Here is a 24,272-nt window from a genome sequence, read left to right on the forward strand (position 1 = left end):
TTTTTTTTTGTGATTATCAGTCTTGAACTTGATGAATTTTATTGAGAAATTCGGGCTCAGGTAGCGACCCTGAGCTATAGTACAACATCAAAGAGAGTAAAAACACAGCTTTTACTCACACGATCCAGAATACAACCAGAGATAAAGGGAGTCCCATTAATAGTTAACGCTGGTCCACCGAGTTTGTTGAGTAATTGCTTTCCCATCCAAGCAACCAGATCGCACTCACTGGCTTTGGTTGTGTCAGACAAAATGGAACCTAGTCCTGACTAAGTAATCATTGAGAGGGAGGAATGTTGGAGAGGGTGGTGCAGCAGAGAGAAGATGAAGGCTGGACTCAAGGTACATGGATTTGTAATGCATTATTGCATCAAAACAGCTGTAGCTTGTGGTCGACTCAGGGCAAGTTTGGAATGAACTTTCTTCCTAAAATGACCTGATATTAAAGGCTGCACTCTAATTCTAAATGCCGACTGTTGTACAATCATATTCAAGTTTGTGTTCTTACAGCACTGATTGAAGGACAGTGCCATGCAACCACATTTCAAGGGTCATCTGATGGGGGGCTTCTTTGGACCTCTGAACAACCATCAAACTAAAACTCAACCCTGGCAAGCCCCATGCCTTTGCTACAGTGAAACCCGCAGCCATTAACACACTGACACTAAAAAAAAAAGGCAGAGACAATAATCGAGATGGATCTGAAAGCTACTCAGTAGACGGTTTCGATCCAACCATTTAAGAGAGAATTGCCAACGCTTTCTTGCGGGCCGTCAATTTCATGGCATCTTCCATTTCCAGACCATGACATTTTTGAAAGAATTCACTGATCTACATCTTCCTAAAGGCAGTTTAGAAGTTGTTCTAACATTATTTACTTTTATAGAATTCGCCAGGAAACATTAAGACCTCGGGAAGTCAAATACAGTCGCCCAAGTTTGTATCTTTGCCACTGTTCATATGTACTGTACCTTGTGAATCATAAACCAATCTAGAAGTTGCTGGGAGAGTAGGAACATTTGAAAAGGGGGACATCATAATATTTCAGATGTAAAGATAACACATAAAGCAGATAAACATTTTCAACAAATCTTTTTGTTTAAATAACATTTGAATGAAAATGGTAAGACTAAAGAAAAGGTATGTTGATCGAGTAACAAAAAAGTGGTAAAATTACATTGCTGGCAATGAGCACAAGAATCTCTATTATTTTTTATTCTTATAATGCTGTTTCCTGAATAGCCTAGGGCTTAAATCTGTCTGTAATGCAGGGGAGGTTGCTATGGCACCTCGTATTCTAGCCATACTAACAAGTGTTATGAAAGAACATCCAGAAGCCAATCTGCAGGTCACCTTGCAGAGGTTATAAAGAAAATCCCTCTGCTAATTTAGGGCGTTACATGCCAATGATATATCAGGGACTGTGAAGACTTCCAGCCCTTCGTAGTGTTTAGGAAGGAACTGCAGATGCTGGTTTAAACCAAAGATAGACACAAAATGCTGGAGTAACTCGGCGGTTCAGGCAGCATCGCTGGAGAAGGAATAGGTGACGTTTTGTGTCTCGACCATTCCTTCTGTCCAGAGATGCTGCCTGCCCAGCCGAGTTACTCCAACATTTTGCGTCTACCCTGAGTAGTGTTTCCAGGATGCCCGTTATGTAGCCTCCCTGTACAGTTCTAAGAGTGGAATGTGTGCATCAATTTATATCAGTCGAACAAGTTCAATGCCAAGTACGTCTCCTTCATGTCGTTGGGGGCTGCGTCTATCATTGTTCCCTTATGATTTCGCTTCTTTCCCTATTTCCCCACCAGTTGTACAGCGCAAAAAAAAAGATTAATTAAATGTATAAATGCCGTGGGTGCAAGATGCCCAGAACACAAACTAAAAGTAGGGTCTACTACACCTCTTACTCCAACGCTGTATTTTGGCTGAAAAGAAAAATTGTATTAACAATGGTTTGAATTAAGCAATATAAATAAAACTACACAGGAGACAATTTTATTGAAATAAATGTTGCTCTAACAAAATTCAAGTTATGCAATTCTGAATTAAAGAGTAGTTTGTTCCCATTTAGTAAACAGAATGGTATGGAGATGGTTGCACTAAGAAGCTAACCTGGCAGCCTGGCAGAATGTGTGGATAATTCAGATGGGAACTGTCCATACCAGAGCAGTCTGTGCAGTGCAAACTCTCGACTGGAACTAGCTGCTCATTGTTTGTTGACTCTCCAACTCGGAAAGAGGGAGAGATGCTTGGCGTATGTGTTACTGGCCAGGGAAACGGACTGCATGTGTGAACCGTTGAGTTCAGAACACTGTGACGCTGGTCTCTCTACAAAACTGTATTTCATTTCCCCCACTGCCCACACTTTTCAATTCTAATTACTTTCCAACAATCAATTAGAGCAGCGTTGCTCCGCACATCTGGTAACCAGCAACTTTTTTCAGTTCAAAAGAGCAGAATATTCAACAGGTAAGTGTTAACATTTTTTGCATGATGACTCCACAAACGGACATTCAAATAGTTACACACCTCTTGAGAATGTTACTCGAGATCGCTTCCTTCCAGACCCTGAGCACAGTGCTGCGCTTCAGTCTGCTAAATCTAAACTCCAGGGCAAATTAAAGAGTGCGTATGGCAACACAAGATGACCAAAGCCAGCCTTTTCTTCCTATGCTGCGGAATGTATGGCTTGCTGTTGCATCCTACTTACAACAGGAGGTTGCAGGGCTAAAGCGTTGAGCAGCCTTGGGACATGCACCCAGATGGAGAAAACTGTGTCAGTCGAGAATTTCAGGGTGCAAAGCGTGCTTTTATCCCAGGTCGACATAAATATTTCTCCCGACAATTCACAAATGCAGAATTGCAAGCAAAGACCGATGGGTGTCTGACCTACAGATCTTTCTTCAGGGCGCTCCATACCTTGGTGTGTTAATTTGGATTTCTCAACTGCGCTGGGCCTCAAAGTCCAAAAGTGATATTGCATCATTTCAACCGCAGGGGGAGAAATAAGAGCTTTAGGATGCTACGGCTAATAATGATAACATGGTACACTGCAATGAACCACATACTTATGGGCAGGACTATCCCGAACTTCATCTTGATGAGCTCACTGCATTTTGGAAGTGCTTTGGTTGTGTTCACATCGCTAAAGAAACTACGGAATTATACGCAGCTCAAGTCCCTTGTGTGGCATGGTTAATCTCCGAAAACTGTGCCAAGGCCTAGCGGTCAGGCTTCACGTTCTGGCAACGTCACAACGCTCAATCTGCATCCGTGCGATGCGTCGGCTTAATGGGCTTTTTTTTTTTTTTTTTTTAAACCCCCTTGTAAAACAAGAGGACCGTTTTCCGGCCAATGGTCAGTTTCCGCACGTACGCCTGCAGAACGCCCGAGGCTTGGCCAGCCTTGCGGCAGGGCGGTACGAGGGTGGTGAGTAAAGCCACAGGCACTTTGCGGCTTCCTGAGGATACAGCTGCCTTAAGCAAAACAAAAAAGAAAAGTCCCCCGCAGTCACTGACCAGCAGGTGCGGGGTCATGCTTAAGAATCTAATTTCAGAGTAGACCAGAGGGTAAGTCCTCTGTTTAACAATCCCCCCCCTCCCCCCTACCCTCCCCTCCCACTCCCACCCACCCTCACACACACGCCTCCTGTCTAATCAGTGGGAAAGCCTGCCCCCACTCGCCCAATAGGTTCATTCGTTTCAAGTCGGCATCTGCAGGTTATCAAAAGAACGCTACTCTACGGGACCCTAGAAAGATTAAGACCAGTTGTACGTTTACCGCAAGGAGGGGAGATGGGCTGGGAAAAGCTTAAAGTGTTCCTGGCTGAGGTGGGAAGTGTGTTCCTTGAGAGGACACCTCCTCTGCAGTGCGAATACCTACTTGTTTTATTAAATCCAGTGAAACTACCTCAAACATGTAATGAGCTGTTCATTCATTTTTGGCAACCGATTTGCAGCAGTCCTTAAAATCAGATGCTCGTTGACGGCTCGTGACATTTCTAGACATCCCACTTAAAAATAAATAAAAATCTCAGGGGGGAATTAATGCTGTTCCACTTTGTATTGTTTCCATAGAAACACAGCTCTTTGGATATAAACGTCAAGATTTCAACTAAAAAACACATTTAAAAGTGGCAGTACTGGCTTGGAGATTACTGCAGCAGCCAGTGTGTGTTTACTATCCACAATGGGCTTGATCTTTGATCGATATCAGATACCAGTGAGAGATCGCACGCGCGCGCACACACACACACACACGCAACCCGCGCACACACCGCTCCTACATTAAGTGCACCTTAAAGCAAAAAGAGCCTACCTCTTCCTCTTAAAAATGATTTCAGACAGCATGCACAAAACACATCTGGCGGCACCTGGAAAGATCCAAACAAGGTCAAGAAAAGGCTTAATAGTCGGGTGGAGAGGTGGGATGGGGCATGGGATGGCTTGGCAAAAAAAAAAGAAAAAAAACATAGATTGTAAGTTTCTCACAGCTTGTATGCTACATCACAAAATAGAACAACCATTTTTTTTTGCAACAAATGCACCTATTTCCTTCCACCTGTGCTGCCATTGTCAGTTTGGCCGTCTTCTCCTGCTCCAGGTGGGTGTCTCTGCATAGAGTCTGTTTGCACCCACAAGTTTTCCAGCCTCTCGGTTTGTGGCGGGACTAATCTCCCGGGGTCGTCTCCTCCCCCATCCGTCTCTCCGCGGCTGGGAAAACAGGAAAAGCCCGGGGGGTGGGGGGGAGTTGTTTGGGTGCCTGGCCCATCTCCCACAGCGTTGGGGTGGAGGGAGGGAAGGGGAAAATCCGTCGCGTGAAGAAGTGCAATTGAGCCTGAGTGTCGAAGGAGAGAAGGATCCTTTTTCCCAGTCGGAGGAACATGTAGGCACAGGCAAAAAAACCGAAACAAAAACAAAGGTCATCAGTCTGAAGCTTCTCAACCAGTCAGGTGGCGTTTTCGTCTGAAATGAAGGGAGTTGAACATGCAAGGAGTGCCTCGCAGTCCGTGGAGAGCTGCAGTCATTTGTGTCGACTGTTGCTCTTCTTCCTTTTCCTCCTGAAAAAACAGCAGCACCTGGGCAGGGAGGGAGACACACAATTAATAACAGCCCCCGAAGAATTAGTTGATACATTTAAACCGATGCATGGCAGGCAGGCAGGCAGCAATCTACAACCCATATCATAACTAATGTAATCCAGAATTGACTCACAAACACTTTAAGGTGGAATCACAAGGAACTGCAGATGCTGGTTAACGAAAGGAAAAGACACACAAAGTGCTGGAGTAACTCAGCGGATCAGGCAGCATCTCTGGAGAATATGGATAGGTGACATTTCAGGTCCCGTCTTCATCCCGACCCGAAATGTCACCGATCAATGATCTGCCTGATACGCTGAGTTACTCCAGCACTTTGTGTGTCTATTTTTCCCCATTGAGTACTACATTTTGGTAGTAGGAATAAAGACATAGACTATTTTCAAAATGGGGAGAAAATCCAGAAATCGGAGGTGCAAAGGGACTTGGGAATGCTGGTGCAGGATTCCCAAAAAGTTAATAAGCAAATTCAATGCGAGCATTTATTTCCAGAGGGCTTGTATACAAAAACAGGGATGTAATGCTGAGGCTCTATAAGGCGGCATTTGGAATATTGTGAGAAATTTTGGGCACCATATCTGAGCAAGGATGTGCTGGCTCTGGAGAGGGTCCAGAGGAGGTTTACAAGAATGATCCCAGGAATGAGTAGGTTAACCTTTGATGAGCATTTGTTGGCAGTGGGCCTGTACACGCTGGAGTTTAGAAGAATGAGGGGGGGGACCTCATTGAAACGTAGAAATAGTGAAAGGCTTGGATAGAGTGGATGTGGAGAGGATGTTTACACTAGTGGGAGAGTCAAGGACTAGAGGTCACAGCCTCAGAATTAAAGGACATTCTTTTGGGAAGGTGATGAGGAGAGATTTCTTTAGTCAGAGGGTGGTGAATCTGTGGAATTCTTTGCCACAGACGGCTATGGAGGCCGTCGGTGGATATTTTTAAGGCAGAGATTAGATAGATTCTTGATTAGTACAGGTGTCAGAGGTTATGAGGAGAAGGCAGGAGAATGGGGTTAGGAGGGAGATAGAACAGCCATGATTGAATGCAGAGTAGACTTGATGGGCCTGATGGCCTAATTCTACACCTATCACTGAAGACCTTATAACCTTATGGGTGTGAAAAACATACATACAATCTCATTCCACAACCAGCAGGCTGGTACTAAGTTATCACTAGACATGGTTAGTCTCGAGTAGGATTGTAATAAATAAAGGAGTGGCTTTCGATGGAGGGTGATTGTGTCACTGGAGGTCCAAACAGGTGGAAATGGGCCAAAACATACTTCCAGCAGTGGACTGCCCGTCCTCAAGTTTAGCACTGCTGACCCACCACTGGACTACTGCGGAAGCTGTCCTAACCATGACTGGTGAGGGCCACATGGTCGCAATTTGTGCGACAGAACCTTCACTGACAAAAGTTTTTCACTGTACCTCGGTACATGTGACAATAAACTAATCTGATGTCATTGATGAGAGGCCACAACATGCTCCAGATACTAACACCTGATGAAATAACTGGCGTAGTATACGCCCTGCTTCGATGTAGATTATTTTGTACTTACCTCAAAGCCAACATACTCAAAGATCTTTCCCACCCCAGTTAATCCTGCTTCTCCCCGCTCCCATAGGGCAGAAGATTGAAAGTGCACACCACCAGACTCAGGAATAGCTTTTTCCCCTCTGTAATCAGTCTTCTGAATGGTACTTCCGTAAACTAGACAGTAGTCACCTCTACCCCATGGTGGATATTGGACTTGGTCTATGGAACTATTGCATTACAATGCTGACAACTATGTTCTGCACTTGGTATCTTTCCCTTTGCTCAGCCTATTGTACTTGAGTTTGACTTGATTGCTCTTATGGTTTAGGTGTAGATTTTTTATAGTCATGTGTACCGAGGTACAGTGAAAAGCATCGTTTTGCAAGATATCCAAAACAGTTCAGGTATACCATATGTAGATACCTGAAATTGGAGGTCAATGTTGACTTCTCCAATTTCAGGTAGTCCTTGCTTTCTCCCTCCTTCTCTCACTGCCTACTGTCTCTGCCTCTTCCTTTCTTTTTCCCGCCCCCGACATCAGTCTGAAGAAGGGTCTCGACCTGAAACGTTGCCTATTCCTTCGCTCCATAGATGCTGCCTCACCCGCTGAGTTTCTTCAGCATCTTTGTCTACCTTCAATTTTTCCAGCATCTGCAGTTCTTTCTTAACCATATATATACAATCTGTTCAAACTCTAGTCCCGGGGTCGGCAACCACCGGCCCCCGGGCCGAATGTGGCCCGTAACCCAAAATCATCCGGCCCGCCGAGCGCCCGCCCCGAGCGCGGCCGAGCTCTGGCTGTACCGCATCCTGCGCAAAGCCGCTGGCACAACCGCGCACCTTCTGTGAACACGTTTAAGAAAGAACTGCAGATGCTGGAAAAATCTAAGGTAGACAAAAATGCTGGAGAAACTCAGCAGGTGAGACATGCAAGGATTGCATGAGGCTGCCTCACCCACTGAGTTTCTCCAGTATTTATGTCTACTTTCTGTGAACACGTGATTTGATGCCTGCCATCCGGGGCGGGATCCATGTGTACACGTGTTAGATGTGGCCCGCCATCCGCTCACAGACATGCGTCCCGGCCCTTCTGCAGAACAAGGTTGGCGACCACTGGTCTAGTCCGATAGATAGAGTAAAGGGGAAGATACAAACAACATGTGTAGTCTTATCTGATTTGACTGGTTAGCATTCAGAACAAAGCTTTTCACTGTACCTCAGAGGTCAAGGAGAGAGCGTTCATGTCGCGGCCCTGTTTCCACTAATCTGTCCACCGCCACACAAGACAGACACCATTGTATGCAGATGCCGAGAAGTGTTTTCACCTCTGGCTGAACAACTTCTAATCTTGCGTGTGGACTCAACAAGAAGAAGACTGTACCTCAGTACATGTGGCTATGATAAACCTGGTCAAGGCCGGTAGTCTCCACTGAACTGAAGTGATTCAGGTCAGTGGGCAGAAACAGTAGTGGTGGAAGCACTGGGGTATAGGTGCAAGTTCACACTTGCATGTCCATAACTCCCCGAAAGTGGCAATACCATCAGAGTGGTAAAGAAGGCTTGTACCTTCATCAGTCGAGACATTGAGCGTAAGGGTCAGGAGGTCATGTTGCAGCTTTTCTCAAAGTCTCATGTAAAACAAATCATGTGCAGGCGTTAAGGGCCTGTCCCACTTACGCAATTTTTTCGGCGACTTGCCGGCACCCGTCATAGTTGCAGCAGGTTGCCGAAAATGTTCAACATGTTGAAAATCCAGCGGCGACCAGAAAAAGGCACAACTCTTTGGGTGACTACTCACGACCAAACAGGCGTCACGTGTCAACATGTCACGGGGTGACGCCTGTATGGTCGTGAGTAGTCGCCCAAAGAGTTGTATCTTTTTCTGGTTTCCGCTGGATTTTCAAAGTTTTGAAAATTTTCGGCGACCTGCTGCGACTATGACGGGTGCCGGCTGTCGCCGAAAATAATTGCGTAAGTGGGACAGGCCCTTTACCATTCCACCCGTTTGTAGCTGTGATTTGGCTTTGATTTTACTTTAGATAGAAACATAGAAAATAGGTGCAGGAGGAGGCCATTTGGCCCTTCGAGCCAGCACCGCCATTCATTGTGATCATGGCTTATCGTCCCCTATCAATAACCCGTGCCTGCCTTCTCCCCATATCCCTTGACTCCACTAGCTCCCTAGAGCTCTATCTAACTCTCTCTTAAATCCAGAGACACAGCATGGAAACAGGCCCTTCATCACACCGAGTTCACGCCGACCATCGATCGATCACCCGCTCCTACTATTTCAATGTTATCCCACTTTCTATCCACGCCCGACACATAAGGGGCAAAATGCAGCGGATAATTAACCTACAAACCTGCACGTCTTAGGGATGTGGGAGGAACCCGGAGCACCCGGGGGAAACCCACGTGGTCACACAGAGAAGGTGCAAATTCCTCACAGACGGCACCCGAGGTCAGGATTGAACCCAGGTCTCTAGCGCTGTGAGGCAGCAACTCTACCCACTGCGCAACTGTGCCGCCCCCTGCACCAATAACCTGATCCACCTACTGCCGCATTCACCCCTACGCAGTGTCTAACCCAGCAGTGCAGTTATACTCAATAATCTGAGGTTGAGTTCATTATTCATCCAGACCATTCCACCAAGGAATTCTAGCGACTATGCAGATTAAATGAGACACCGCGATTACACAGAAACGAAACGACAGCAGTACTTTGTGCAGCAAGTCAATGAAATATTTTTGTATACAGGCAACCTGTGCTATGGCCATTCAAGCTATGGTGATTCACCTTGACAAATTCACAAACCACTGCCCCAGAATTGTGATACAGAATATAATTCCCTCTTACCGAATTTAAGTGAAGAATTTTTTTTATAATTATTGACTAATTTCGAACAGTTCTGTCGATTTGCTGACAAACTTTAAAGCAATTTCCACATTAGGGGTTCAAAAAAACTGGATAAAGTGGATGTGGAGAGGATGTATGCTCTAGTGGGAGAGACCAGCACCAGAGGGCACAGCCTCAGAATAAAAGGACGTATCTTTAGAATTAGATGAGGAAAAATCTCTTTAGACAGAGGGTGGTGAATCAGTGGAATTCATTGCCACAGACGGTGGTGATGCCAAGTCATTGGGTATTTTTAAAGCAGAGAATGATACATTCTAGATTAGTAGGGGCGTCAAAGGTTACAGGGAGAAAGCAGGAGAATGTGGGTTGAGGTTAAAAATAGCTCTTCCATGATCAAATGGCGGAACGGACTTAATGGGCCGAATGGCCTAACGCTGCTCCTATGTCTTTTGAAGTAGAAGTCTACCCTTCTTGGTCGGCCTGGTTATTAGTCTGATATCCCTCGTCCGGTTTTAGCTTCTCCTATTCAATTACAGATCTATTTAAATCCCACAGTCTCAGCTATTCAGACTACTCTTATTTCTCCTTTCATTTCTCCCATCATTTCATCCACATTTGCCCCTTCTTTAATCAAACGGCTCTTATTTTTCTCCTTTGCTCCTATTATCAAAGTGCTTGATAATTGTACCCGTTCCAAAGAAGCATTTCACCTTGAGAAAAAGTTTATTTCCCTGGATGCCATCTGCATTTCTCAGTAGACACAAAACTTGGAGTAACTCAGCGGGACAGGCAGCATCTCTGGTGAGAAGGAATGGGTGATGTTTTGGGTCGAGACTCTTCTGGCTGAAGAAGAGTCTCGACCCAAAACATCACCAATTCCTTCTCTCCAGAGATGCTGCCTGTCCCGCTGAGTTACTCCAGATGTTTGTGTCTATCTTTGGTTTAAACCAGCATCTGCAGTTCCTTCTTATGCATTTCTCAGCTGGCGCAGTGGTAAAGTTGCTGCCTTTCAGCTCCAGAGACTTGTGTTTGATCCTGACCACAGGTGCTGACTGTGCAGAGTTTGCACACTCTCCCCGTGACCATGTGGGTTTTATCCAGCTTTTACTCTGGCTTCCTCTCACATTCCAAAGACGTGTAGGCTTGTAGGTTAATTGGCTTCTGTAAATTGTCCCTAGTGTGTAGGATAGTGCTAGCGCATGGGGTGATTACTGGTCGGCACGGACTTAGTTGGCCGAAGCGCCTGTATCTCTAAAATCTAAATCTAAAAATTGCCGTATCTAAGAGTTTGATGTGCTTTTGATCATTTTTGGTATTTATAAAATAACAAATCCCGGACACTAATTATTTCCTTTGACCTAGTCATCATAATGTGAATGCAGTAGAGTGCTGACGGCAAAATCTATTTTAAAATTTACAAGATCTGCCATTTTTGATCAATTGGAGTATAAGATTTCAAATCACACATCCCTAGTCTATTGTTTCTCTTTCACAAAGTATTAAAGCTCGATAATATAATGCACTATAGTGAAGACGATCTTTGTCCCAAGTGGGATGGGGGGACCATTTGGAAAGCATCCAATTACCAATGAGATAAACAGCTGAAGAGTATCTAATTACCAGTAGAATAGGATTTGCTAATTACATTTGTTCTTCAGGGAATCCTCAATTTCCTATTTCTCTTGACTTGCAAGCATTGGATAAGCTTTGTCTTCTTTCAACGAGGTTGCTTACTTCAGTTTAGTTTAGAGATACAGCGCGGAAACAGGCCCTTCGGCCCACCGAGTCCGCACCGACCAGCGATCTCCACACATATTACCCTACACACACCAGGGACAATTTGATATTCGTCTTTGGAGTGTGGGGGGAAACCGAAGATATTGGAGAAACCTACGCAGGTCACGGGGAGAACGTACAAACTCCGTACAGACAGCGCCCGTAATCAGAATCGAACCCGGGTCCCTGGCGCTGTAAGGCGGCAACTCTACCGCTAATCATGCCGCTACTTGTTTTAATTTGAGAAACATACTAATGGGAAGTGCATTATTAGGGAGTGCAGATAAACGCTATCAGACTAATAATAGCAATTACCAAGATATTACTCTCAGAATGTCATGTGCAGATTCTACTTGCAGATGGCGAGTCAAAAATAAATAAGGCCATCCTAATTGAAATGGTCTGATCAACACATGAAGTCGCTCATCACTCTGGGGAAATTGAGGAGTTCACCCGGGAGGGTGAAGAGGGCAGGTCCAAGTGAGTCAAGATTACATTAGTGCTCCATTTAACTTGTTCATGATGACTGAATGGCATTCCGCAGAAGATTTCAAAGGTTCTGTGTAGACATATATAGATCTGGGTAGCTTGATGCTTGGCATTGGATTTCTGTTAACTCATATTTGTTGTGGTGATATCCACCATTATAGTTCATTGAATTCTGTTACACTGCTATAATTAAACGGGCTAATTTAATTAAACTAATATTAATTTTAATGATCAGAGGGCATTAAATTTCCACTAATACTTTTAAAACTGTGTGGATGAATTCAGATTATACCATGTACACAAAAAACCATCAAATAGATAAGAGTAGATGCAAGAATAGGGTAGATTCACATTCTTTTTGCCAGAGTAGGGGCATCAAGAATCAGGGGACACGTTTAAGGTGAGAGGGGAAAGATTTAATAGACACCTGAGGGGCAACCTTTTTCGCACAGAACATGATGGGTATAGGGTATGGTTATAGGCAGAGGAGGCAGGAACGATAATGAACATTTAAAATACATTTGGACAGTTACATAGATAGGAAAGGTTAAGAAGGATACGGGCCAAAATACCTTTCACTGTACCTCGTTACACAAGACAATAAAGTACGCTAAATTCACACTAGAATTCAGAAGATTGAGGGGGGATCTTATAGAAACTTACAAAATTCTTAAGGGGTTGGACAGGCTAGATGCAGGAAGATTATTCCCGATGTTGGGGAAGTCCAGAACAAGGGGTCACAGTTTAAGGATAAGAGGGAAGTCTTTTAGGACCGAGATGAGAAAATCATTTTTTACACAGAGAGTGGTGAATCTGTGGAATTCTCTGCCACAGAAGGTAGTTGAGGCCAGTTCATTGGCTATATTAGATGTGGCCCTCGTGGCTAAAGGGATCAGGGGGTATGGAGAGAAGGCAGGTACAGGATACTGAGTTGGATGATCAGCCATGATCAAATTGAATGGCGGTGCAGGCTCGGAGGGCCGAATGGCCTACTCCTGCACCTATTTTCTATGTTTCTATGTTTCTAAGTAAACGCGGGCAGGTAAGACTAGTGTGGATGGGGCGTCTTGGTCGGAACGGGCCTGTTTCCATTCCGTATGATTCTGACTCTACAACTGCAAAGTATCACTGACGCCTGTTTGATTAGTTAGTGCTTTCCCCCTAGTCAGCTGCAATGGAGGAATTTACCAGCCAACATACACCCGCTCACTTCCCTTTAATTCAAATTAATTTTTAAACAGTGCCAGTGGACAGACTGACGTGTGCTGATAAGTCTAACTGATGCTGATTAAATATCAAGCGTTGGTGAGAATCAGCAACACTGGCACAGCAGAAATATGCACTTAATTGTAAAGTAAAAAAAAAAAATCATTTTCACTTGCTGTGGGAAACAAAATCAGTTCTGCATGGATTATATATCAACCTTGTGATAGAATGACAATGATTAATGAAACTCCACATCTTTGTGGATCTATACAATTTGAACTATTCATGCTGAATAAGAAGGAGGAATAATCTACAAAATCTGATGACAGCAAGCTCAATAGCCTGGTGTGAAAGGAATGTCTATGTATTGGAGCTCATTAAATGCACTGGTTCGAACACAGATGAATTTTAATGTGGATAAATCAAGTTAAAAGCATGTATAGTGTACAGTGCCCTCCATAATGTTTGGGACAAAGACCCATCATTTATTTATTTGCCTCTGTGCTCCACAATTTGAGATTTGTAGTAGAAAAAAATCACATGTGGTTAAAGTGCACATTGTCAGATGTTCTTAAAGGCCATTTTTATACATTTTGGTTTCACACCAAGGATTTTGCAAAACCTCGTGAACACTGGATTGAGATCAAACTTACATAAAATGGCTCACTATCACAACAACCCAGATTGGTTTCCAAACTATCTTCAAGAAGCCACCTCGACTACTCAGTGTATTATATATATTAATGTTAGAATTGTAATATATATAGAATTGTAATATATTATAATATATAAATATACACAAGATATAATATATATTATGAACGTTTTTATATATATACAAAGAAACAAGAAAAAGTTCAGTATACCCATACACACACACACACACACACATATATACACACACATATATATACACACACACACACATATATACACACACATATATATACACACACACATATATACACACACACATATATATACATACACACACATATTCACACACACATATATATACATACACACACATATATACACACACACATATATATATAGATACACACAAACACATATATATACACACACACACACATATACACACACACATATATATACACACACATACACATACACATATATACACACACACATATACACACACACACACACATTTTTTTGCTGCTTATGATGGGTTTTACCGAGTAATATGTTTACATATCTGTTGCGCTGCTGCAGGTAAGAATTTTATCGTTCCGTTTCAGGACATAGTGTTGACCCTTGACTAAAGACTGGGCAGTGATGGTTGTCCCGAGTTACACCGTGAGGCTTCGTCCTCGGCATCGAGACAAGTTTTGGGTGTATGGAATTAAATTAAAAGATGATTATGGAGGATTGACAACACTTTTTGGACGTAGCTTTGTATTTTAAACAAAGACTCTCATTATGCGGAATGAACAGAAGATCCAGAATATTACAATTTCATGGATTGAGAACATGAGTTACTTGGGATAGGCGGAGCAGCAGAAAGTCGGCAGGGACGAGAGTAACAGGCGAGCTGTTCATTTACGCACGGTGGAAGATGGAAAGCCAGCAAGCAGAACAATGACACAGTTAAACTAACGGCTCTGTTCAAGTTTTGTTGGGGTGTAGGAAATTGGGCAGTGAATGTATGGGAAGTTTTATAGCAAAAGAAAACACTGAAGAAAAATCTTGGTCAACTATGACCAGGAAGGATGGGGTGAGGGCGGTAAGGAAGCAGAATCTATGTTGACACGGAAGAGGCTTCCCGATGGAACGTTGGTTCATTCAGGATTTGCCGTGAGATAAGCAGTCTGGTAGGGCAATGCCAGTCGAGGGATGTGTGGAGAGGAAAGGCAGCTATGGATCATTGATTCACATGTGAGAGTCTATGCACGATGATGTTGACCAACAGAAGACACAGTCACACACAAGCACGATTTAGAAAGTGTTAGCGGGGGGGGGAGATAATAGGATCTCCCGTGGCAGCTGTGCTGCCTCCTTTTGCACAGATTGGAATGGAATCAGTCAGAGCTGTCTCCTGGAGCACATGTCGATGCAGAGGAGCAAATATTCAAAGAGTTGCAGAGCAATGAAATATAATCTCAAGCAGAGCAATCAAGTTATATCTGGCAGTCGCTCGAGAATCTCACTCAAATCCATTTCTGGGTGGTATTTTGGTAACACTGTCAAGAAATTAAATATGTTCTGTGACAGCTCAGAAGGAAAGAATATGATTTTTCAAAAATGAAATGATTTATAAATCATTCAAGACAGCACTATTTTCTTCTATGAGTAAGTCCCCTACTTCCCCTCCACCCTTATCCTAATTATCCCACTGACTTGTCCTCTGCTGCTGAGGGATAGTCATGGAGTGATACAGTGTGGAAACAGGCCCTTTGGCCCAACTTGCCCACACCGGCCAACATGTCCCAGCTACACTAGTCTCACCTGCCTGTGCTTGGTCCATTTCTCTCCAAACTTGTCCTATCCATGTACCTGTCTAACTGCTTCTTAAACGTTGGGATAGTCCCAACCTCAACAATCTCCTCTGGCAGCTTGTTCCATACACCCACCACCCTTTGTGTGAAAAAGTTATCTCTCAGATTCATATTAAATCTTTTCCCCTTCACCTTTAACCTATGTCCTCTGGTCCTCAATTGCCCTACTCTGGGCAAAAGATTCTGTGCATCAACACAATCAATTCCTCTCATGATTTTATACACCTCTATAAGATCACCCCTCATCCTCCTGTGCTCTAAGAAATAGAGATCCAGCCTACTCAACCTGTCCCTATAGCTCAGACCCTCTGGTCCTGGCAACATCCTCGTAAATCTTCTCTGAACCCTTTCAAGCTGGACAATATCTTTCCTATAACATGGTGCCCAGAACTGAATCTTAGAATAAAGGGGAGGTCATTTAAGACTGAGGTGAGAAAAAACTTTTTCACCCACAGAGAGTTGTGAATTTATGGAATTCCCTGCCACAGAGGGCAGTGGAGGCCAAGTCACTGGATGGATTCAAGAGAGAGTTAGATGGAGCTCTAGGGGCTAGTGGAGTCAAGGGATATGGGGAGAAGGCAGGCACGGGTTATTGATAGGGGACGATCAGCCGTGATCACAATGAATGGCGGTGCTGGCTCGAAGGCCCGAATGGCCTCCTCCTGCACCTATTTTCTATGTTTCTATGTTTCTATGAAAACAATACTCTAAATGCGGTCTCACCAACATCTTATACAACTGCAACATGACCTCCCAACTTCTATAGATAGATAGATATTCCACTCAAAGCTAAGGAATAGTCTGGACAGTTGTCGGCAAGCACGATGGATTATTCAGACTTACTCTTCTGTAATGACTTTACCAACATGTTAGTGTTTATGCCCCTGTCCCATTTAGGAAACCTGAACGGAAACCTCTGGAGACTTTGCGTTCCCGGAGGTTGCAGGTGGTTGCCGAAGGTTGCAGGTAGTGGAAGCAGGTAGGGAGACTGACAAAAACCTCCGGGAACCGCACGGAAACCTTGGGTGGGGCGCAAAGTCTCCAGAGGTTTCCGTTCAGGTTTCCTAAGTGGGACAGGGGCATAACTCGGGTCAGTGACACAGTGAATCACACCATCTTTGCTCCATGATCCAAAGCACATCAGTGCTTCACAACTGTGCCACTGGAAGCTGCATTTAATGATCGCAGTACATTTATTGCACCACGCACGGCTCTGTTATTTCTAAACTAATCATCAATCTAACAACATACTTCAGAGCTGGTCCAGACAGTCCATAAATCTATGCAGACAAAATTGCTGGAGAAACTCAGCGGGTGCGGCAGCATCTATGGAGCGAAGGAAATAGACAACGTTTCGTCCCGAAACGTTGCCTATTTCCTTCGCTCCATAGATGTTGCCGCACCCGCTGAGTTTCTCCAGCAATTTTGTCTACTTTCAATTTTCCAGCATCTGCAGTTCCTTCTTGAACAAACTATAAATCTATGCATGTTGCTCTTGCACAAACAGGTCCCACATATAGAAACGGGTGAAATACTTGTTTCTAAGTAAGTTTGCAAATGACAAATGAACAAGTGAAAACATGGAACAAAGACATAAGTAGAAACAAGGAACTGCAGATGCTGGTTTACAAAAAAAGACACAAAGTACTGGAGTGACTTAAGTGGGTCGGGCAGCATCTCTGGAGAACATGGATAGGTGACGTTTCAAGTAGTATTGGAGTGAGTTAGTGGGTCGGGCAGCATCTCTGGAGAACATGGATAGGTGACGTTTCAATTAGTACTGGAGTGACTTAGTGGGTCGGGCAGCATCTCTGGAGAACATGGATAGGTGACATTTCGGGTTGGGACCGTTCTTCAAACATAAATGTAAAATAGGTATTCTAACAAGTAAGCAGATGGAAACTTTGAATTCTAACATTGGTAAACCTGTGTACGATTAAAACTATAGTTTTTGTGCTTCATGTTTAGAGATTTCATGCAAAAATAAATGGGAACAGCTGGAAGAATATCTACCACACAAAAAGCAGAACAATGTTTATACATTGTTAGAATGTGTGTATCCATAACGCTAATCAGATATAATACGTTTGATTAATCAGGGAATACTTTGTATTATGTGGGCCAAATTGGTTATAATGCCATTTTCGATCAAGAACTAGAGAACCACTTGAAAGTTACTTGGACAATTTTGGCAAGCAGAAGAAAAAAAGCTGTCTTGAAGGGGAAAAAATAGACTCGAGGAGAAAAAGCTGTTTCCGTGTAACCTTCTTGCAGCAATCAGGCATCTTTGTCTCTTAAATAATCAGTTTCACAGCAGGTGGCCATAGAAATTGAAAAGCAATCACTTCTATTGCAAGATATTCCATTGAACAATATAACATGCAATCTTTAGTATTTTTCAGCTTGCCGTAACAAAAATAAACTTTTTGCCATTAAAATCTCTCCTTTTGAAAATCCTGCAGGAAAAATATTTTTTATATTGCTAGTCTGAAACTCTCTCGCCCCTAAACCCCCTTTCCCATTGACAGAACTGTTTTTATGGTGTGATTTTAGTTTAGTTTAGTTTAGAGAGACAGCATGGACACAGGCCCTTCGCCCATCAGGTCCACACCAACCAGCGATCACCCGTTTACACTAGTGATATGTTATCCCACTATGTTATCCCAATTAAAATACAATCCCCATTAAAATAGGAATCAGAGCACCTGGAGGAAACCCACGTGGTCACAGGGAGAACGTGCAAACTCCACAGAGAGCAACGGAGGTCACGATCGAACTTGGGTCTCTGACGCTGAGGCAGCAGCTGTGCCAATGTGCCTGTCCTTTTCTGTAACGCATGGTCTCTTAAAAACCCAGCTATTGTGTTTAAGCAGAACTACCTGTACTAGAAAGAGGAGATGCCACCCGGAATCCTATCACAGCCATGCCCATTCTCAGGAAATGCAGTCCGAATGCAGTAGAATCTTTAATGAAGTTTCTCGTGGTTTTATTTGAGAGAAATGGCATGGTGGCGCAGCGGTAGAGTTGTTGCCTCACAGCGCCGGTGACACGGGTTTGATCCCGACCACAGGTGATGTCAGTACGGAGTTTGTACGTTCCCTCCATGACCTGCGTGGGTTTTCTCCGAGACCTTTGTTTTCCTCCCACACTCCAAAGACGTACAGGTTTGTAAGTTAATTGGCTGGGTATGAGTGTAAATTGTTTCTAGTGTGTGTAGGATAGTGTTAATGTGCGGGGATCGTTGGTCGGTGCGGACTCGATGGGCTGAAGGGCCTGTATCCACGCTGCATCTCTAAACTTAAAACTTAAATATTGACCAAAAACATTCGTTTTGCGATTCAACAGAATACATTTTAACTCTCGTTTCCTTGAGAAAAGGATTGTCAAGACTACATCCTTTCTGAAAAGACCTGGGTTGGAAGCTGCCTGCGATGGACGACTGCTAGAAACTTAATTGAGGGAGTGCAGCGTAGGTTTACAAGGTTAATTCCCGGGATGGCGGGACTGTCATATGTTGAGAGAATGGAGCAGCTGGGCTTGTACACTCTGGAGTTTAGAAGGATGAGAGGAGATCTCATTGAAACATATAAGATTGTTAAGGGTTTGGACACGCTAGAGGCAGGAAACATGTTCCCGATGTTGGGGGAGTCCAGAACCAGGGGCCACAGTTTAAGAATAAGGAGTAAGCCATTTAGAACGGAGATGAGGAAACACTTTTTCTCACAGAGAGTGGTGAGTCTGTGGAATTCTCTGCCTCAGAGGGTGGTGGAGGCGGGATCTCTGGATGCTTTCAAGAGAGAGCTAGATAGAGCTCTTAAAATTAGCGGAGTCAGGGGATATGGGGTGAAGGCAGGAACGGGGTACTGATTGGGGATGATCAGCCATGATCACATTGAATGGCGGTGCTGGCTCGAAGTGCCAAATGGCCTACTCCTGCACCTATTGTCTATTGTCTATTAATTTGGATCAGTCTCCGATTGGAAGATGAATCAAGATATGGACAAAGACTTATTTTACACAAACAAGAAAACTGCTTTGTCTCAAAAGATCTGGCATTGAAGCTACTTAAATCTGAAATTGCAAAAACCTAAATGAGAGATTTCCCTTCATGTTAACGCAGCCTGAATCATAAGTTTAAAAGGACATTAATGAACCTGGTCACATTTACATGGTGTTTGGCCCCTAAAAGGTGGTCACTGGCTGACACTACAATCACCCAGACAGATTGCGTGAACCTTTTACATCATTCTATCCTGTTCTGCTCTCTCGTTCCCTGACCAAACAGAGGGACTCACCACATGTTGAGCACTTTGATGCAGCTACAGAGTTTAAAGAGAAAAGACAACAGATTAATCCAAGGAGAAAGCCCTGCTGTGGGGCTCATCATGCACATGGGTGACAAAGGGGGGAAGGGGGGAGGTAGCCGTGGGGCAAGATGGGCCGAGGGGAAGAGCAAGGACTAAACCGACTGATGGAATGAGGGAAGCGAACAGTGAGATAGGGAAGGGGAAGCACAGGAGAAGCAAAGGATTCAACTCAACAAAACCCCCGAACATAAGAGAAACATGACAATTCGCCCAACCTTGGAAATGAATGAAGCTGGTAACGTGGCTAGATTACACTGACATTCCTGCCAGTGGCCTTTAAAAAAAATTAAATTAGCTACACTCGGATTTCACCACTGCAGGTACTTGAAAATGCGATTTTAAATTTCAAATTTTCACTTTGCTACAGAATGAAGAATGTAATACTCCCTATTACCAGAGTAATGGAAAGATTACAAAAATTCAAAAAGTCTTTCTAATAATGCACATGCCTCATAGGAACGTTAGATAGAGTCATAGTCATATAGCATGGAAACAGGCCCTTCAGCCCCAACTTGCATATGCCGACCAAGATGTCCCCATTCTAAGCTAGTCCCACCTGGTCCATATCCCTCCAAATCTGTCCTATCCATGTATCTGTCCAAATGTCTATTAAAACTTCATTCCATTCCATGATTTGATCTAAAGATCTGACTAATGCCAAGGTGCTGATCTTAATGTGGAAGATAAGCAGTTTGGCTACTAATCCAGTGTACACTGGCATCAGAAACTGATACACAAAAGGAATGGTTCTTCTAGATTGCCACAGGTTATTATGCAGCAATTCAAAACTATACTCAGAGCTCGCCTGACTGGAGATCATCAAACACTGGCCAGAAACCCAAAGAAGTTGAACTGATTTAATTCCAAACGGATGATTTCAAATTGCAACTTAAAGAGTACAACAAAAAAAAAAATTGCAGATGCCGTAAATCTGAAATAAAAACAGATGCTGGGAACATTCTGCAGGTCGGAGACTGGGTTAACGTTTCAGGTTGAATACCATGTCACAGGTGGTGGTCTGAAACGTTAACTCTCTTGGCTTAGACGCTGCCTGACTTGCTGAGTGTTTCCCGTATTATCTGTTTGCAATATTTTTCCTCCCTCATTGTATCTACTTCCTCAAAGCATGACATGGTTTAGTCATGGAACCCTCTCCTGCACTTCACTGTACTGTCCAACCCGTGTTACTTTAGCGCAGAATGCCATTTGATGTGGTCAAATATGCACAGCTCTAAGACTAATGCAATCATTAGTCTCAGAGCTGTGTCACATCCCAATCAAAACTCCCCCAGTGCAGGTGAGTGAGGAGGAGAACAGGGAAGAGGGTACTGATGAAGTTTAGAACAAAACAGCTTAAAATGCAAACAGTCAAAGGTAAATATGATCCGATAAGGAGCAGTCATGTCAAACAGGGCTTCTGTATGTAAGACAATACGATCTCCTTCGAGACTCAGACTTCAAGGAAGGAGTGTTCAGAAAGCTCCCATTAAACTTGGGTGAAAGCATATCCGGGAAAAATGATGGAAATGCAGGAAATATTAACCCTTTCATTGGCACACACCAGCATTTGTGTAATGTTGCTTCTTGCCCCCATGGACAATGATGGTGAATAATTGAAGAAGGAATTTTACCGTGCAAATCAAACAACCTAGCAGAGATCCCTGCCGGTGTCAACAGTTTATAACATTTTATTCATGTTGGTAAGATGGATGGTTCTCAAGCCCCAACACTTAAGCTGAGTTAAGTTCATTGAAGAATAAGTATTCAATTGGATTCGGAGTTTTACCAGCCAAGCCCCTATTTTGTGAAAGATATTTTTTAGTTTGCTATTCAAAAGCGACTTCTCAGACCAATGCAACTAATACTAACTTGCCAGAATTTCATGATGAAAATTAGACTTAAATGATAAATTCCAACATTATTGTAGAAGAGCCTTTGGTCATCCTAATCACTATTCTGGGTTAGTGGGTAAACATCCAGAACTAGTGGTCTGGACGAGTACCTAATACTAGTTGGAAATTATCGTTCATAGCGAAACTGATGGGAAAAGCACACTATGAGACAGTGAAAGGGTTAAAAGGATTATGGACAACTGCTGCTCCATCCACGTGAATCACAGTCTGCCGTGCATGTAGTCAGCCAGGTACATTTCCAGTTCAATGCTCCACACTTTCAAGACCCACCTCAAAATATTTGCATTGTGAATTTTCAAGATGGGAAATTCTCTCAATTTTCAGATTTCTTAACAGCCCCAGAAAACAAAAATCCACTCGTCGGTTGCCTCTCTTATTTCCATTGGGAATTTTTTTTTCACTCCAATAGTCTGAGGTCGAGTGTTTGAATGTGCAATTACTGAGGTAATGAATAGTGCAAGGTGGAGCATTCACCGAACACGAGGGAACGCAACACATCCTAGGCAACATACTTGGTATCTTCTGAAGTTTCCACCTCTGGTTGAGTTGTAATCGGTGCACTGGAGTGTGCCGCAGTTGGATCGTCAATGTTAAGCTCGCCGTTGGTTGAGCTAACCACCTGCCAGGAAGGATGAGGATGAATAGATAAGGTTACGGATCACAACATTCACATTGGAAGAACACTACTGTGATTTATTTTACCGCCGTCCGCATTCCCCCCCCCCCCCCCCCCCCAAATGTTCTTCTTTCCTCCTTTCCTATTACCCGTAACCCTGCACCCGATTTACATAGAAACATAGAAACTAGGTGCAGGAGGAGGCCATTCGGCCCTTCGAGCCAGAACCGCCATTCATTGTGATCATGGCTGATCATCCCCTATCAATAACCCGTTCCTGCCTTCTCCCCATATCCCTTCACTCCACTAGCCCCTAGAGCTCTATCTAACTCTCTCTTAAACTCCCACTTCTTTCAACTTATGATAATATACAATTAAAGTTATGAGTTTAAAAATCACTGCCAGATTCTCACAAAGTAATTGCTAATGCTTAAAGAAGAGGCAAGGAACTGCAGAGGCTGAAATTTTGAACAAAACACAAAGTGCTGGAGAAACTCAGCAGTTCAGGCAGGGGATGGACACGCGATCTTTCAGGTCGAGGCCCTTCTTCAGACTGATACTGAGACAGTCTGAAGTAGGGTTCCGAAATGTCGCCTCTCCATACCTCTATGGATGCTGCCTGACCCGCTGAGTTCCTCCAGCATATTTTGTCTTGATAATGTTTAAACATAATAGCAGAAAATGGACATTTGCCTGAAAATGGCTGGCCCAGACTGAGCAGAATGCCAGCAGTGGTTAATATGGAGCTGCATCTTTAGGGTTACGTTTAGTATCGGAAAACAGATATGTCTGGACCTTTTGCCAATGTGACATCGTTGCTCGCCTCCACTCAGTGTTTCACCACTAAAAGGGAGGAATTAGCAGCTAAAACACACAAGCCGATGTCAACTTAGACATCTCGACCTATTATATATTCACTACTTCCATTACTTTCAAAGCAATGGAAATCCGGGTACACAATAAGACAAGTCCAAGACTTACAGAAAGTTCAAGTGCTCCAGGCTAATCTAACTGTTGTTTTCTCTGAAAAATGAGTTGCTAATGCGTTTGAGCCACATTGCTTGGTAAATGTTCCTGAAGATGCGTTTTTCCTTTCAAGGCATGAGGCAGATTAATTTTGGCCAAGGGTTTGTTTACTCTGCTATCATTCACAGTGGCAGGAAAACAATGTAAATATTGAATCCACGCCTGATGTTTGCAAAGCCAGCATTTCCTTTAAAGTGAGGAAATAGAAAGCTAATTTCCTATCAATTTAATTGCTGCACTTTATCATGGATGCACAAGAAAGAACATTATTCTGTGCATGAGTAGTGTACCCCATATATATAGTATGCCTTTTCCGGATGTCAGCTTAGTTCAACCAGACTTAACCTGGAAATAAAGTATTTGGGAAGGAGCTGCATCGAAGATAAGACACAAAAAGCTGGAGTAACTCAGCAGGTCATGTAGAGTCTCTCTGGTGAAAAGGAGTAGGTGACTTTTCGGGTCGAGACCCAACTACGAGGGAACTTCCTTCCCTCCAGAGATGCTGCCTGTCCCGCTGAATTACTCCAGCTTTTTGTCTCTAGTGTGGAAATTAAGCACAGATTCTAGGCTTGGTGATTCAATATACTCTTGGAAGACCATTGCCCCACTGGAGATATCACCTCCCCTCTATCAGAGGAACACAGATGACAATGCAGCACTAAGTATCCACTCTCAATAGTATAAAGGGCCTGCCCCACTTGGGCGTCATTTGCGCTTCACGCAGGTGGCGCGCAATGATTTTGTGAATCCGAAAATCCGGGGGCGCCGCGCACGACCGCACGTTACTGCCTACGCCACCACACACGCGTCACGACGTGTAAATGATGCTGCATAAATGACGCGCAAATGACACCCAAGTGGGGCAG

At 43.7% G+C, this 24,272-nt stretch overlaps 1 protein-coding gene across 5 annotated transcripts in view; it reads right to left on the bottom strand.

The window, feature by feature from the left end:
* Positions 1–1,976: 1,976 nt before the first annotated feature.
* The window catches only part of LOC116968252 (casein kinase I-like), a 200,439-nt gene continuing 178,143 nt past the window's right edge, over positions 1,977–24,272 (bottom strand). For 3 of the 5 annotated variants that reach the window (XM_033014943.1, XM_033014942.1, XM_033014946.1), the window contains 3 exons: positions 22,277–22,383; positions 19,780–19,803; positions 1,977–5,080 (listed from right to left, as the gene is read on the bottom strand). In XM_033014943.1, coding sequence (XP_032870834.1) covers positions 5,026–5,080; positions 19,780–19,803; positions 22,277–22,383 — 186 coding nt within the window. In that variant the 3' untranslated portion in view covers positions 1,977–5,025. The remainder of the gene's footprint in view (positions 5,081–19,779; positions 19,804–22,276; positions 22,384–24,272) is intronic. The other 2 variants (XM_033014945.1, XM_033014947.1) reach the window with 1 other exon arrangement.

Source organism: Amblyraja radiata, chromosome X, assembly GCF_010909765.2.
Source record: "Amblyraja radiata isolate CabotCenter1 chromosome X, sAmbRad1.1.pri, whole genome shotgun sequence".
Classification (NCBI taxonomy): Eukaryota; Metazoa; Chordata; class Chondrichthyes; order Rajiformes; family Rajidae; genus Amblyraja; species Amblyraja radiata.